At 33.7% G+C, this 16889-nt stretch overlaps 1 protein-coding gene across 1 annotated transcript in view; it reads left to right on the top strand.

Annotated features, from left to right (window-relative positions):
* The first annotated feature begins 14475 nt into the window (after positions 1 to 14475).
* LOC143056126 (uncharacterized) overlaps positions 14476 to 16889 on the top strand; it is a 192020-nt gene continuing 189606 nt past the window's right edge. The window contains exon 1 of the mRNA XM_076229212.1: positions 14476 to 14590. Within this exon, the coding sequence (XP_076085327.1) occupies positions 14476 to 14590 (115 nt within the window). The remainder of the gene's footprint in view (positions 14591 to 16889) is intronic.

Raw genomic sequence — 16889 nt, 5'->3', positions numbered from 1 at the left:
ACTCGTCATAGATACCAGGATTGACATTTTGTATTTGCGCCAGACGCGCGTTTCGTCTACAAAAGAGTCATGAGTGACACTCAAGAGAACATTCCATACAAAGTAGGGGTAACTTAAAATTAAGTAACGGGTTGAGCTAACTTACTGAGGTGTTAATATATGCAGACTAATTAAAACCGGCTTGTACCTATAGGTACCGATTATCAGGTTATGACTTATTATCTAGAAAAAAAATAAAAAAATATTATATCTATTTGTGTCTGAAAATGCTCCCTCTGGTTTTATTAGCTGTCCCTCCAACCCTAACCACAACTGCAATGGTTGTTATTGTAACTCCTATACATTTCTAGGAATATAATTGGTTAAAAGCGTCCGCGTGGAGACCGTGTATATTCCATATTAGGTCAGTAGGGAGGCGGGGCTAATTTCAATACACGGTTCGTAGTGGAGTTACGAATTTGGCACTATTTGATTAGTTAAATGAATTGAAAGTTCTATTTAAAATTGTTATATCAAGGTTGTTGATATTAATTGTTATTGTTGACATTAGTTGTTTTGTGTGCAGACCAATGGAATTAGGTTCTCAAAATTAAACACGTGAACACTTTAATATAGGAATAAGAAGATGTGGTATGGTTGCAAATCAGACAACTCTAGTCTACATTATAAATAATAAATACTAAATAAGCTTTATTTAGAGTCGGCAAGGTATACAAACAGAGACAACATAAGCTCTAACGAGCTTTTTTTTTAACCGACATATAAGACATTTATAACAATACAACACATAATACACATACAATAAATTTCGCAGCACAACATGAAGCACTAAAAGTATGATGGTAATAAGCATAAGCTAGGTATTAAAGCTAAAAACATATGAGTGTAAACTAGGCATAAAAGCTGTCAAAATCCATATCATAAATTCTTTTTAAAAAAAGAAGTAAAAGTTTGATCTAAATGGTTAATAATTTAGCATAATATATTAACTAAAAATCTGCACAGGCTGTGCACTTACAGTCAATTCAAACCCATGACGTTAAAATATTTTTGAACTGAATAAAATTAGCAATTTTTCTAAAATCATCAGGTAGATCATTTCATAAAACAGCAGCTGTGTATTTAAAAGAGTTCTTACCGTAGGTTGATGTTCGCACCCTAGGTAAACTGCAATATTAGAATATCTAAAATTATATTTACAATCTTTCAAAATATCTAAATCATGTAAGCATGGTGGTGACAATTTATATAAAATTTTAAAACATTCAATTGCCATGTTACGCGTACGTCTTATTTTCAGTGATGGAATCTTTGCTCGTAAAAGCAGTTCATTATATGAACTAGCATAGTCTTCATATATAAATCGTAAAGCACTTTCCTGATTTTTTTCTAATTTAGTGTTTTATTTCAACAAATAAAGATAGTCGGTAAGATAAATTCGTTACATAGTGTGCTAGTGACCTAATACGATATATACTGAATAAGTATATATCGTATTAGGTCACTAACACACTATGAATGCAAGCTGAAATTGGCCTGAAATTATATCTGAAATGAGAACAATCGTGCGTACATGTACGTCTGTATTCGTATTGAGTTTTTATAATTTCCATAAGCGTTTCTTTTCACTGGTTGATTCTTCTTGTCTTATTTCATAATTTTAAAGGAAGATATGTTCGCAACAGTTTGCAATCTGGTTTCTCATATATGACCTGGCTTCACATTGCATTAACATTTGTTCCAGAGTCTCATTATTACGCCATAACGCTACAAGACCACACACTGATCTACATTGCCTTCCTTAAATATTTTATATCTCAGGGGTTGAAAGCTATAAGTTCCTGTTAGAATTTTGAGCTTTGTTATAAGTACGAATTTTGAATCGTGAAAATTGTTGTTTTACGCAAGATTGAATTATTTTACCTGGCATAAAAATATCACTGTTGAGGTATATCAGGCCATCATAGAGATTAGCTAACGATGTTATGCGTTCGCTCCAGTAAGTGGTGATTCCTTTTTTTATCTTCCATGTACGTTCTTCTTTTTTTGTATGCATGTCTTACCACTCAATTGCACCTCCTTACTCGTATAATAACATTATTTTCTGTACTTCTTTGGTTGCATCCTCTGACATCCGAATCGGACTTCTCTTGAACTGAATTTTAATGTGCGTATTGTTGTTATATGTTTACTTTTCTGCATTGGCTAGAGGTATAGGGGAGGGTTGAGATCTCACAAACATGTTTAACCCCACCGCATTTTTGCACCTGTCCCAAGTCAGGAGCCTCTGGCCTTTGTTAGTCTTGTATTGTTTTAACTTTTAGTTTCTTGGGTAAAATTTGGAGTTTAGTATCGTGTTCATTATCACTGAACCAGTATAAATTTGGTTAGGGGCCAGCTGAAGGACGCCTCCGAGTGCGAGAATTTCTCGTTGCATTGAAGACCTGTTGGTGACCTTCTGCTGTTGTCTGCTCTATGGTTGGGTTGTTGTCTTTTAGGCACATTCCCCATTTCCATTCTCAATTTTATTCAATGAACAAGCTGCTCCTATTCCTTGACTTCTTGCTGAGTTGTCCCTTTGCTACTTGTTTTTTATTCTGTTTTCGGACTAGCTGCATACGTTTATGACTAGAATTATCACCTTATAATGTGTATTTATACCTCGACAGGCAGAATTCCAGTAAAGACATATATTACTGGACCAGGTGTTTTAATCGGAACCAACATTAACTGATTTAACATCAGCTTTTTAAATGTTTCCGGTTTTTGAAGATTAAGTGATTTCGGTGTTAGTAATTCCATGTCGTATAGTAATATTGGTAAAGTGTAGTTTATAAAGGTGTATTGTTGTTTACATTTCAAGTCCGTTTTCACCATGAAAGCCACTGTCAAGCAAGGCATACACACTTCGTCTTGATTCTCTTATATTGTCTGCTATTTTTGCAATTTTATTTTGTTCATGAAGTTGGTTTTACATGTTCCGAGATGAGTAGCTGATTCTAACCTTATTTGTGTTACCCAATATATATTCCTCTTTCCCTTTATTGGTGGATTTGGTTTGATGCTGATAGACAATTTTAGGTTGTCACTTTAAACTTTCTATTCCTACACATTTGTTTGTCATGTTAGTTATACACTTGTGTCGCTCGGGGTGTCAGGTTCTAAAGAGATAGAGACATTTATTAAAAAAAAAATAGATTTGCATATAATTCGGCCTATATTGGATACTTTGTAATTCAAACACACATACTCTGTTATGATGACAAATTACAAACTTAAGGTATATTGCATTTGGCCCGTATTTTAGTCATTTAGGTAGTGTGCATTTTTATGTAAAAAATATGTACAAAGCCAAAAAGTAAACAAATAACGAAACATGAAGAGAGATGATAATTATGTTATTTGTTTTTGTTTTATACGGTTAAAGCATTAGACTGTTCAATAACACACGTATGCATGCAAAAGGGCGTAATCGATTCATTATGAGATCATTAATTATAGAATCCAATTTAGGGCAAAGCAAAATAAACAAACAATTTATGTGGAAATAACGGCCACAGTTCTCTTTGAATGACGAGGTCTGACATGATAACAGAATGCCGACATGATTGATTTAACTGCCAAATCTGAGCACCATTTGTAGCAATTGATGCTCAAGTTCCTCCAGGTTAAATCCTAAAGAGAACGAGGGCCATGATCCTCAAATACGTCGGGTCTTATTCGCATCACCCCCTGGTTTCAGGGGAGTAAAGACTAACAATTTAATAATTTCTAGATCATAAAATCAGAACCGGGCACTCAGGGTAGACATGAGAAGGTCTCAACAGAACTTCCTGCGGTAACGCAGGAAAGTAAAAACACTAGTATGATCCGACGTACAATACGGGAACGGATCATGACCCCTTAATCTTTCCAAGCGAGTGAGTCTATACACACTCATTAAATACCCCCATTTTTTTCTTTTAACCCCTTAAAAAACCATAAGAAATTCTTTTCCAAATTAGACTTCTGGGAAACGGCGAATTTTGTGAGATGATAGGAAAGTTTCAATACCTCCTTGTATGTTGTTCAAGTATATATCAGGCAATATCGGATACGTGAGTTCCGTCAAATCTATACAAGTTCATCTCTCTCGCTCGGATATTGGGAAGCTGAATAACACAGTGCCCATCATTCAAGACATAATTGTTAATAGCAAAGTTTACTCGTTTTGGAAAAGTTCGGTTTGAGATCGAAAAACAAACCTGACAAAAAACATTCGCAGGGTATAATGTATGTGATAACGACAACCAGTTACCCAAAGGCTTCTTCCTGGCTTTGAAAAATTTCGGTATAATTTTGTAGGCGCTGATCCCCTCTTCTAACCTACAACTTTCGTGTACCATTATAACATTACAACAATTGACAAAAACATTTGAAAAGTGTTTGACTTGTCAGAATGGGACCAAGCACAAAAACAACAACAAAGGACTAAGTGAAAATCCAAAACATACGCATTAAGTTATAGGTAATTAAAAACACGATCTTAACGAAAAATTATTACATGTTTTCATACATTGAATTGACAACAAAATGTGACGCATGAACAATTTTAAAGGCGCAGTATAAAAAATGTATGCCATGATCAAGTATTAGAATACATAAAAATTTAGGATTCAATTTTGCTTTTCGCAGAATTTATTTTAGAAGACATTGTCGAAATTATGAATAACTTTAATATTTAGGTATTAATAAATCTTATGAAGTCAACATATGTTTTAACCAACAGCACATGAGTAAATTTATCAAGGAATATTTTGGCTATAAAAGTGCAATCAAAAAGAGATATTCCCGAATTTGACCGACTTTATCTGCCGAGCTATAGCTAGCCTTCTACACTTGATCAACCAGATTCTTGCATACATTAACCATATAGACAGAGGGATTCCTTCGACACAGCCCCTGTGTCCCTCCGGCAGCAAGAGGGTTAAATAGGGAATCAGGGCGATCAGTTTATAAATGTGTAGAACACTTAATATATTTGCTAATTTTTATTGGTTTTTTTCTTCCAGAAATCATGTTAAAGAAACTGGATGGTTTGCTAAAGAAAAAAGATATAAGAAATGTGGATGGTGGAAACCGAAGTGGCCATGGTCTCAGTGTTCTGAATATGCGTAAGTTCTTACTTTGGGGACAACTATTTGCTATTCTGGGTTGTGGACTGGATGATTTCTAGAATGATCATTCATTATTAAATGCAGCGGCTTTGCCGCTCAAAAACTTTTTCAGACCAGCAAACACATTTGTATCCTCAAATATCCAACAGTCTACACGAATGTCGCAGAATATGCATTTGATTTTATTTAGGGACGTCATACCACTACTAATTAGGTTATCTCCTTTTTATATTGTAAAATATCATTGCCAGACACAAAACGAAGCTTTTTGCCGAGTGAACGAGTTCAAACAGGCTTATATTTATCGAGCAGCTTTTTTTTTACAATATAAATATGATGAGAATCTGATAATCGATATATCGGATTGCATTTGTGTATTTTGCATGAAAGAAACAAGTATTTTTAATTCTTGATTTTTACCAGCAACCCAGAAGATGACTTGATTAGGGCGGGTCAAACTTATCAACGTCGGTCCATTCGATCATAATGACCTCTTTGATACAGTGGAGATTAGATAATTCCCGCGGCACGCAGAAAAACGAATTTATTGTTTTCTCGGTAAGGTATTTCCGAAGCGTATGAATTTTTGGCGCCAAAAATTGTAGTGGTAAATAGTTAGTTATATGAGTATCACTTCTAGCCTTGCGTTCGTACTGTGTACACCAATTTTCTGAGTGCCAGTTCGTCATGATGGATCCCATGGACATTGAAACTAACGTTAAACGGATAGTTGGGGGAAAATTGAAAGGTCTCAAAATGATTTTTTTAAGCAAGTTAGATGGAATATTCACATCAAGATTACAGGCATTCGGCAACCAACAAAAAGAGCGTTCCGAGGCGCAGATGTGTAAACTTCAAAGTGATATTTTATCAGCAGATACCTACAAATTCTAGAAAAAGAGCTGTGAAGACCAGTTCAAGGTCAACAAGAAGATGAACGCGACACTCAAGCAAGCAGAATCCTGTTTGGATTCTTCAGATGACAAGTCCGTTCACGCTAAACAGAGAATTAGTGAAGGTATAGAACTTTTACCTTATCGTCAAAAACTAGTTAAAATGGCTGATTCGTCTGAGCATGGTTGGAGAGTAGTCCAAGAATACACTTCAAACCCACTGGCCGATGATTTGGAAGACGACAGGAAGATCATGAGGGCAACATCGCGTGCAGAGATAAAGGCGAAGGTAGAAAAATCCAGAAAGAAGCGTTCAACTCCATATTCTAGACCTTCAACTTCAGCAGATAATGGTAACAACAGTGGTGGCGCTAAGTCAGCTTGGAGGCCAGGAGTGTGTTATTACTGTTATAAACCAGGCCATTAGCAGTTCGAATGCCCAGAAAAGAATAAGAAGTTAAGTGAATATTATAATTTATTGTCATATAAAGATGCTTATAGAAATAGTAATTCTTTACGTTGTACGACTTTGCCCCCCCCCCCCCCAACTCGCAGAGCTATAGAAATAATAACAGTACATTAACGGGTGTTACACTGACCCCTTTTTAGACAATACACAGACTGTTTTGTTACACGGACAAATTTATGAATAGAATCACTCCTGCATGATTAGTGAGTTCATGGGCACTTTAACTTTCAATTAGATTTGATTTTTTTTGTTCACCGACTTTTTTCCTGTCTTTTTATTGAACAAAATATTTACGTTCGCATCAATATCTGTTTTCAAACATTTCCAGTTAAATACTATTCATATCAGTACACTAAGGGATGAGACATTTAACTTCAAAAAGGGGAGGGGGTATGGTATTCTCCTAAAATTTTATGAGAAAACATTTATTATGTTCAAGCAGATGACAAATTAATGTTTTGCATGATTCCTGATTTTCCGAATACCGTTAAAAGTGCTAATTTAAACAAAAACATTTAGGTGATGGCGTTGAAAGGTAAATACAGTGGGGATCACTTCTCACCTCTCATTAAATCTGTCAGAATCTGTCAGGAGAACTGTTCTAGGACAGGACGTAGAACTGTCAGCCTAACACCTTTTAGTCAGTCCTAGCTAGAACAGTTCTAACCAAGAACTGATTTGGACAGTTCTACCTAGAACTGATCCTGACAGTTCTACCCTAGAACAGTTTTAGACAGTTCTAGCTAGAACTGACCAACTACAGTGGAGATCACTTCTAACCTCTCATTAGAACTGTCAGAATATTCTGTCATAGAACTGTTCTAACCTGTCCTAGAACAGTTCTACCTAGAACTGTTCTAAGTAGAACTGTCAGAATCAGTTCTAGGTCGAACTGACTAAATCAGTTCTAGGTAGAACTGTCAGGATCAGTCCTAGGGTAGAACTGTCTAAATCAGTCCTAGGTAGAACTGTCCAAATCACTTCTTACCGTAGAACTGTCAGCAGAACTGACTAAATCAGTCAGGACTGTAGAACAGTTCTAAATGACGTCACAGCAGTAAGGGCACTTTAGAATTTAGAAGAAATAAATCACTTCCAATTACTTTGCTATATAATAGCAGATTTTCTATATTTTTTACTGATTAAACGTTACATTTACAAATTTCGAAGTGAATAGACGTTCTCTAACTCATCGGAGAAATATTTTGATAAGATTGCATACGGAAACATCATTGTTTACGTTTCTTCGTTCCCCGTTTTTAACAGTCTCTTCCTAAATATAACTCTGCATTTAATTCATGGAATTTTATTCGTAATTTACCTTGTTTGCCTTGGATTTACATTCATTTAAGATTCTGTTTTGACAAATGTTCAAACGAAAATTGTACAGTGGATGAATTATGGGATATTAATGAAAAAAGTGTTGTATAACGCAAAAAAACTATATATACATTTGCACCATCTCGTCAATTTAGTCAGACTTATCCATAACGATTATAAATGATATCTTGGAGTCTGGAACTCAGAAAAATATAGTAGATCTGAACATGAATGAAACATTTGCCCCTGGACGTTCGGCTACAAACAAAATCATGCATTTTTCTTTGCCTTCTTCAAATTATATTAACAGTATTCCAAGAAGACAACTTCCAATACATGTACTTTTTATTTTATTTTTAAAATAAAGTATATGAATCTGTCATGTGAGTGTTGGATGATGCCGTTTAATAGTTTTGTTTAAAAAAAAAAACCCATCACAAACTACTGACTTAAACATGTTAAAAAGTCACTTTAGTGACGGTCCATTATTATGGATACAGAGAGGAAATAAGGGTGCGCTAAATTCTTAGATATGGTATAAATACACCTTGTCGCTATTTGTCTGCCATTAATGGATATCACACAGGTTACCGTCAATTTTTGACGTCATAAAACAAAATATCTGACGCCACAATGGAAAAGTGATGGTGTATGCTTCAAAAGTTCAAGAGGCCGGGTCAGCCAGGATTAGCGATAAGGTGTATTGTGTTTCAAAGTTGGTGTCATTTTTATCATACGATCCGTCCTCACATAGAAATATTTATTGGTTTACAATGAGGCCATATATATTTACATGATAAAGTGTAAATAAGTTCAAATTTGGTTGATGTGTCAAATAATTTTGTTAAAACGACTCTGTCACTCAGTCTGACATATCGAAACTACTGAAATTTGTTTACAATTCAATATTTTGAATAAAAAGAGGACTTGCTGATACTCTAAATTGATGTGAATTTTTTTTACAATCCATCGTAATATGTATTACTATAAGTGATTTAGTATGCGGCTATATATATATTAAGATTTACAAAAAATGTACATAACAAAGTGTAAATATGGTCAGTTTTGGTTGATGCTGTCACATATGGTCAGTTTTGGTTGATGCTGTCAAATATGGTCAGTTTTTGGTTGATGCGGACAAATAATTTTGTTTTATTCATTTGTCAGTCTGAGATATCAAAACTACTGAAATTAGTTTACGATTCAAAATTTTGATTAACAAGAGGACATGCTGGCACTTTAAATAATAAACTGATGCAGCATAATTTTGTTTTCCAATATTGGTTTCATTTATATTAAACAATCCATCCTGATATAAAAATATAAGTAATTTACTTTGTGGTTATTAAGATCTGCATCATGTACATAATAAAGTGCAAATACGGTCAGTTTTGGTTGATGCGGACAAGTAATTTTGTTATACCAGTCAGTCTGAGGTATGAAAACTAATGATATTTGTTTATGATGCAATATTTTGAATAAAAAGAGGACATGCTGGCTAAATTGATGCAAATGAAATTAGGTAGCATTGTGTTCCAATATTTCTATAATTTGTATTTTCATGAATCTACAATCCATCCTTACATAAAAATATTACAGATTTACTATGCGACTATAAGATTTACATAAAAAAGAGCAAATTAATTCAGTTTTGGTTGATTTGGTCAATTATGGTCAGTTTTGGTTGATGCTGTCAAATATGGTCAGTTTTGATTGATGCAGACAAATAATTTTGTTACATGAGTCAGTCTGAGGTATGAAAACTACAGATATATGTTTCTAATGCGATATTTTGAATAAAAATAGGAAATGCTGGCACTCTCAAGTGATGCGAAAAAAAAATTTGTGGTCATTGATTTCCAATATTGCAGTTATTTATATACTACAGTCGCTCTTGACCTAAGATTATTACTGAATTACTGTGCAGCTATATAGAAATCGTGTAAAAATCGTGCTTAGAATTTAAACCTTGTGATACATGTTTAGATCTACACGTGTTTAGGATTGTGTTTAATTTCTAAACACATTTTTCAGTAAGCACATAATATTTAAATATGACGTGAATTTAAACACGTTTAAAAATGAAAGTGTATAGAAATTTAACACATTTTGTAAAGCTAAACACGATTCTAAACACAACCCTAAATACATTGTACTGATACACGTTTAGATATAAACATGTAAAAAAAGTGCACAAACGCTGTGCTAAGAATTGTGTTTAGGATATAAACACCGTTTTTACAGTGCATGCTAACGTTAGATTTTGAAATACAGTTAACACATATATATTTGCCAAAACAAGATTGCAATGAAATTGTTTAGGAGTTGAATAGATTTTACAATTGAATGTACCAAACATTAATTGTATCCTCTTATTTTGTTTTTTTCAGAATGGATAGCATAAGAAAGGGACGAAAAGATTCTAAATGTATATTGTGTGAAAAAAAAACCGGGAAAAGAAGACCATTGTGTGGAGAAATAAATAAAAATGCCCTTATTTGTCTGTTCTTTATATGGTTTTAACATTACGTAATGATGTTTCAAAATTTGACGATTTAACACTACTTGATGTGTTTGTTACAGTATTAGATGTGGTCCTGTCATTCTATGATGTGGTAATCCCATTACTTGATGAGGTAAAACCATGCGACCAATTCGGAAAAACCTGTTCTATTTTTCGATAGATTTCCATGTTGTATGTGCCTTGAATGGTCTATTGAATTAGTGTTCAAATTAAAGTTCGTGTTACTGTTTGAGTTAAACTTTGAGTTAGTTTCGAATTCAAGTCATGGTTAGAATTAAAGTTATAGTTTCGAGTTGGACTTCGAGTTTGAGTCACATTTAAAGGCAGAGTTCTAGTTACAACTTTGAATTTGAGTCACTTCTTGAGGTAGAGTTTGAGTAAGATTCGAAATTATGTCTCATTTAGATTGATTAAGATTTCGAGTTGAACTTCGAGCTACTTTATATGTCCTTTTGAGTTCGTAATTAAATTTTCTATTGCGGAACAAGGGCTTTTGCTCGGGCTTTCGTAAAGAGGGCTCCGGGATATGCGTACTAAATAAACAGTGTTGCAGTATACAAAACGCAACATAGGATTTGAAATAAAGTTAGATGTGGTGTGATTGCCCAAAAGACAACTATCCACCAGAGTTTAAATGCAGTGGGTGTAAGAAATCATATATAGGCAACCGTACAGTCTTCAACATTCTATATAGTCAGCTACAAAAGGCCACCATGCACTATGTGAAAAGAATCTAATTTTTAATGTCGTTTGTATAATGTGCTTTGGATGGGTATGGCCAAAGTTAAAATTCAAATTAAAAGTTCGAGTGGTTGTTCAGAATTGTTTGGTATGAAAAAGAGGAACGGCAGACAATAATAAAAAAATAAAATCCTAAAAATTTTACAGTATTTCGGACATAATTGGGATATCCCCAAACCCCTGGGTCCTGTTATTTGATCCGAAGTTCTCAAATAGAAGCAGTATTTTAATCAATTTGTAAAATAGTCCACGGAACGCTGTGTCTCGCCTGATATTGCTGCTTTCAGTGCAAAAGCGTAATATTGATCGGCTGTACATTCATCGGTAAAAAAAAATTAATTAAAAAAGTTCAATTGTTGTCGTTGTATACATATGTGTCATATTTGTTTTTTGTAAAATAGACCGTTAGTTTTTTCGTTTGATTTTTCACAGAGTGCATGGTGGCCTTTTGTAGCTGACTATACGGAGTGTTGAAGGCTGTACAGCTGCCTATATATGATTTCTTTCATGTTCCGCGATAGAAAATTTAATTACGAACTCAAAAACACATACAACATAGCTCGAATTTCAACTCGAAATCTTAATAATCTAAATGAGACTTAAATTCTAATCTTACTCAAAGTCTACCTCAAGAAGTGATTCAACTTTTTTAAGTCTACCCCAAGAAGTGATTCAACTCTTTTTGAGGGGCATACGATACAGTTACAGTAAAGGGGAGGTAATGACGTTGCTAACGTAAATTGTTATTTTCGCGACGTCAAACTATAACTTATCGGGTAGAGATTCAGTGTTCGACTGATTTTTATCATTCAAACGTATTTAATTTAAAGTTTATGGACCCCTTTTTTTTAAAATGCCATTTGGTTTGTTTATTAGAAAAGATTATGTGTGCCAATTTTCATGAAAACGTTAATAGTGCATTTTTTTTGAAAAAAAATGATAAATATACAGCAAAAAAATATTTTTTCTACATTCATGAACATTTGATAAGGCAGCAACCATTTGATTTTCGGGGGGGGGGGGGGGCTATGTTTTTTTTTCTGTACAATCTATTTTTTTCGCGACAAGTCGAAAACATTTTTTTTCTTTCAATTTTAGCATTACATATAGTGGCAGCTGAGGGTGAAACAAACAATTTTTTTTTCTCAGAATCAAAAACAAATTAATTTTTTCTCCAAAAACTGGAAACAAACTTTTTTTCCAAAAAAAACCATAGCCCCCCCCCCCCCCCCCCCCAGAAAATCAAATGGTTGCTGCCTAAATACGAAACAAAAAAAATGTGATTATTTTTTCAAACACAAACGTTGTCTTTCTTCCGAAAGGGAAAATACGGCCACAAATCTGAATTTTGAGTAAATATACAAAATTTCGACCTCATTTTACAAAAAAAGTAGCACATGAAGGTATATTTCTTATTACATATTTGAGTCTATATGGAAATGTTTATCAAAATGTAAATACGGCATCCAAACTGTATCGTATGCCCTTAGATGCGAGTCCAATTTGAAGTCCAACTCGAAACTCAATGCTAACTAGAACTTTAATTTTACCCTACCGGAGCACCTGAGATCACCCCTAGTTTTTTGGTGGGGTTCGTGTTGTTTTTTCTTTAGTTTTCTATGCTGTGTCATGTGTGCTGTTGTTTGTTTGTCTTTTTCATTTTTAGCCATGGCGTTGTCAGTTTATGAGTTTGACTGTCCCTCTGGTATCTTTCGTCCCTCTTTTTTAATTCTAAGCATGACTTGAATTCGAAAACTAACTCAAAGTTTAACTCAAACAGTGATCTGAACTTTAATTTGAAGACTAATTAAATCATTCAAGCTAGGCACATACAACATGGAAATTTATCTAAAAATAGAACGATTTAGACAAAATACCATTAAGTTATAATAAAACAACATAAAGTAATATTAGATTTACACATACGCATGATAAGGCAGCTGTCGCGTTTTAATATACCACTTTTTGATTTCATCAATATGTTTATTGAGTCATCGGGTCAGAAAAAAGATGATTCATTTTAACTGTATCGCACGTCAATGAAAAATTAGATACGTATCCGTATCGGCCAATTACTTTAGTTCTGCAACATCTCTACAGAGAAGGCTGACTTCATACAGGAACTTCTTAGGATGAAAAGTAGGAAGTTAGCAATATCCTTTAACTTTTTCTTCCCGCTATATAGATGATGTTTTCTCACTAAATAATTCAAAATCTGGTGACTATATTCAACGCATCTATCCCATCGAACTAAAAATAAATGATACAACAGATACAGTTAAGTATGCCTCATATCTTGACTTACATCTAGAAATTGACATTGTGGGTCGGTTAAAAACGAAACTTTACGAAAAACGAGATAATTTCAGATTGCCAATTGTGAACTTTCCATTTCTCTGTAGCAACATTCCAGCAGCGCCTGCAGACAGAGTATTTTTCTCCCAATTGATACGATATTCCCGCGCTTGTATTTCCTATCATGATTTCCTCGATAGAGGGTTGCTGCTCACAAGGAAGCTATTAAACCAACAATTCCAAATTGTGAAGTTGAAATCATCCCTTCGTAAATTTTACGGACGCCATCACGAGTTGGTTGGCCGTTATGGAATAACCGTGTTACAGATGATAACGGATATGTTTCTAACGTCGTAACTACAATCCCCTTTCCTTTTCATGAATGTGACCTACCGAATTAGACTATTTACCGGGTTTGTAATAACATGAGCAACACGACGGATGCCACATGTGGAGCAGGATCTGCTTACCCTTTTGGAGCACATGAGATGACCCCTAGATTTAAGTAGGGTTCGTGTTGCTCAGTCTTTAGTTTTCTATGTTGTTTCTTGTGTACTATTATTTGTCTGTTTTATTTTTAGCCATGGCGTTGTCAGTTTATTTTCGATTTAAGAGTTTGACTGTTCCTCTGGTATCTTTCGCCCCTCTAACAATAAGACACTACGCAAGGTTTAATTCGTTAAATTCTTTTACATGTGGATGAAACTTTAAGAATAAAAGTCACAAAAACATTAATAAGATAGCTATAGTTTTAACAGCCTTCACGGCTTTGATTTTTCAGAAGTTGTAAGTTTATAAGTGTTTACTAGGTCTAGCTATAAAACCAGGTTTAATCCACAATTTTCTACATAAGGACATGCCTGTACCAAGTCAGGAATATGACAGTTGTTATCCATTCGTGCGATGAGTTTTGATTTTGCAATTTGAATAGGGACTTAAAAGTTTCCGTTTAGAATTTTCTTCGGCGTTCGGTATTTTTGTGCTTTTATCTTTAATTGGCGGATACAAACTTGAGTTATACCTGTAATAGAGGTCATGTGTTGATTATAATGGAGAACAGCTATACACATAATACACATGTTGTCTTTTATTTCTTTTTTTCCCCTTTTATGCAGGAGTGTGTATCGTTTTGATTTAAAATGTAAAGAAGGTTGGGCACAAGAAAATCCGTATTCTGACAGTTGTGACAATGGTAAGTCAAAATGAATGAGTAAGTTGAAATATATGTTATTTGTGCAAAGGAACATTGATCAGACACAAATAAAACATACTTATAAAGTCTCATCCACAAAACAATATACATAACAAATCAAATTGAAAATGATCCTGCATTATATAATTTAAATAACATACATATTACTAAACTAGGAAAGGTGATGGAGAAAGAACGACAGAGATTAAGATGATGGTGGTAATGATGATGATGTTCGTTTTACCTATGTTGATGTTGACCACGAGGAATACTTTTCATCTCTTTATAAAATATTTTGTTTATGTATTTGCATAAACAAACACCAATAATCCAAATTGCAGACTTCGATCGGGAAGCCAGTATGACTTTTAAAAAGAATAGCCCTTTTATTAAAATAAAAATGAGAAGCAAAGAAAAAATCGCGCATGTCCTCAATATCCAATCCCCATTTGCATCTTGGATCAAATATACTATTGCCTCTGAATAAGTAACAATTCAAGAAAGATGCCGAACATCATAAATTAGGATTAGATTACATTCAGTTTTTTTGGGGGGTCATTGTCGTAGCTGTTTTATAAGAAGGGTCAGAAAGGGACCAAAAACAATTATGTCTGGTTTGAAGGCAATTACTTGAATGTAAGTGTATACATCTATAAAATTTTAGCACACCACAATAGGAATGTTTGTATTATTTTTTGCACAGTTGTTGTGCATAATATGTAAATAAAATTGAGATTGGAAATGAATTATATCAAAGAGACAACAACCCGACTAAAGAACAGACAACAACCGATGGCCACCAATAGGTCTTCAACGCAGCGAGAAAATCCCACAACCGGAGGTGGTCCTCAGCTGACCCCAAAAAAAATTATGTACTAGTTCAGTTAAAATGGACGCCACACCAAACTCCAAAACATATAAATGAATTAAAATTTAAAAACAGACAAGACTAACAAAGGCACACAAGACTAACAAAAGATATCTATATTGTATTTTGGGGAAATTCGGCTCAATGATTTTAGAAAACAAAAATTTGTTTTTGTTGGAAAATAATAAAATTTTATAAATGGCTTAAATTCATGTAATAGGATGGTATAAAACTGATATAGAGATGTAATAAGTTATTTCAAACTGATTGATCAATTTAAAAATAGGTAGTACATGTAAAAAGTAAATTATTGTTAGAAATCACAAATTTTGAGAAGCATCTTCTTGTAGTTGGATGTCATCAAAAATTGATGCATAATAAAGGCATAATATGCATTCTAAATTGTTTCCTCAAATTTAAATTGAATGTGTTAAAAACTTAGTTTTCTCAAATAAGGATTAATTCTGAGAATAGTATTTTTTTCTATGATTTAAATGAAAAAAGTAGCATTTGCTTTTATGAAATGTCTGGTTGCCTATACTATTTACCAACATGGCCACCGAAATACATAAGGCTTGGATTTTTCACAAAACATGTATTCATTGAGAACACACACTTAATAAATTGTTGGTGTCAAATTTATGAATATTGAGAACTTTTGCGTTGTATACATTAGTCCTTTTGACTCCCATAAAAATGTGAAAGCGGGACACAAGGCTTACTGACATGTCAGTTTATTAGTTTTTTGTTGGAAACTATTTTGCCACTTCCTCACTGAAATAAATCATTCATGTACAAACAGATAAAACAATTTATTTATTTAAAATAAACATCTCCAAGTTAAAAGATGAATTTCCTGTGCCTTATGTTACATCTTTTTTTTTGTGTTTGTTGGAAAAAATCTGAGAATTAAGTGAGAAATTATGGAACGCCATTATATGATGTGCAAACATACTTATATGATGTGCAAATATCCTTATATGATGTGCAAATGTACTGATATGATGTACAAATATACTTATATGATGTGTAAAGATCCTTATATCATATATGGTATGCAAATATACTTATATGATGTGCAAATATACTTATATCATGCGCAAATAACCTTATATGATGTGCCTTTTCCCTTTTATTATGTACAAACATCTTTATATGATGTGGTTGTGTCATTATATTATGTGCATATAACCTTACGTTATGTGGTTCGGTTTACTCCATTATATGATGTGCGTTCATCGTCGTTATGGTCAATGAACATGATTACGATTATAATGATTACTGTTTACGTCATTACTGATTCCGATCTGCTTCTGCCTAATATATTTAAACCCGGCTAAAATCTGTAGCTATCGTTTGGAAAATTGTTGAGATTTGAAAAGGAAAAAAACCTTGGCATGTTGGTACCTCGTTTTAAGATGAAAAAAAATC

Source organism: Mytilus galloprovincialis, chromosome 13, assembly GCF_965363235.1.
Source record: "Mytilus galloprovincialis chromosome 13, xbMytGall1.hap1.1, whole genome shotgun sequence".
NCBI lineage: Eukaryota > Metazoa > Mollusca > Bivalvia > Mytilida > Mytilidae > Mytilus > Mytilus galloprovincialis.
This window is presented reverse-complemented; position numbering and strand designations above follow the sequence as displayed.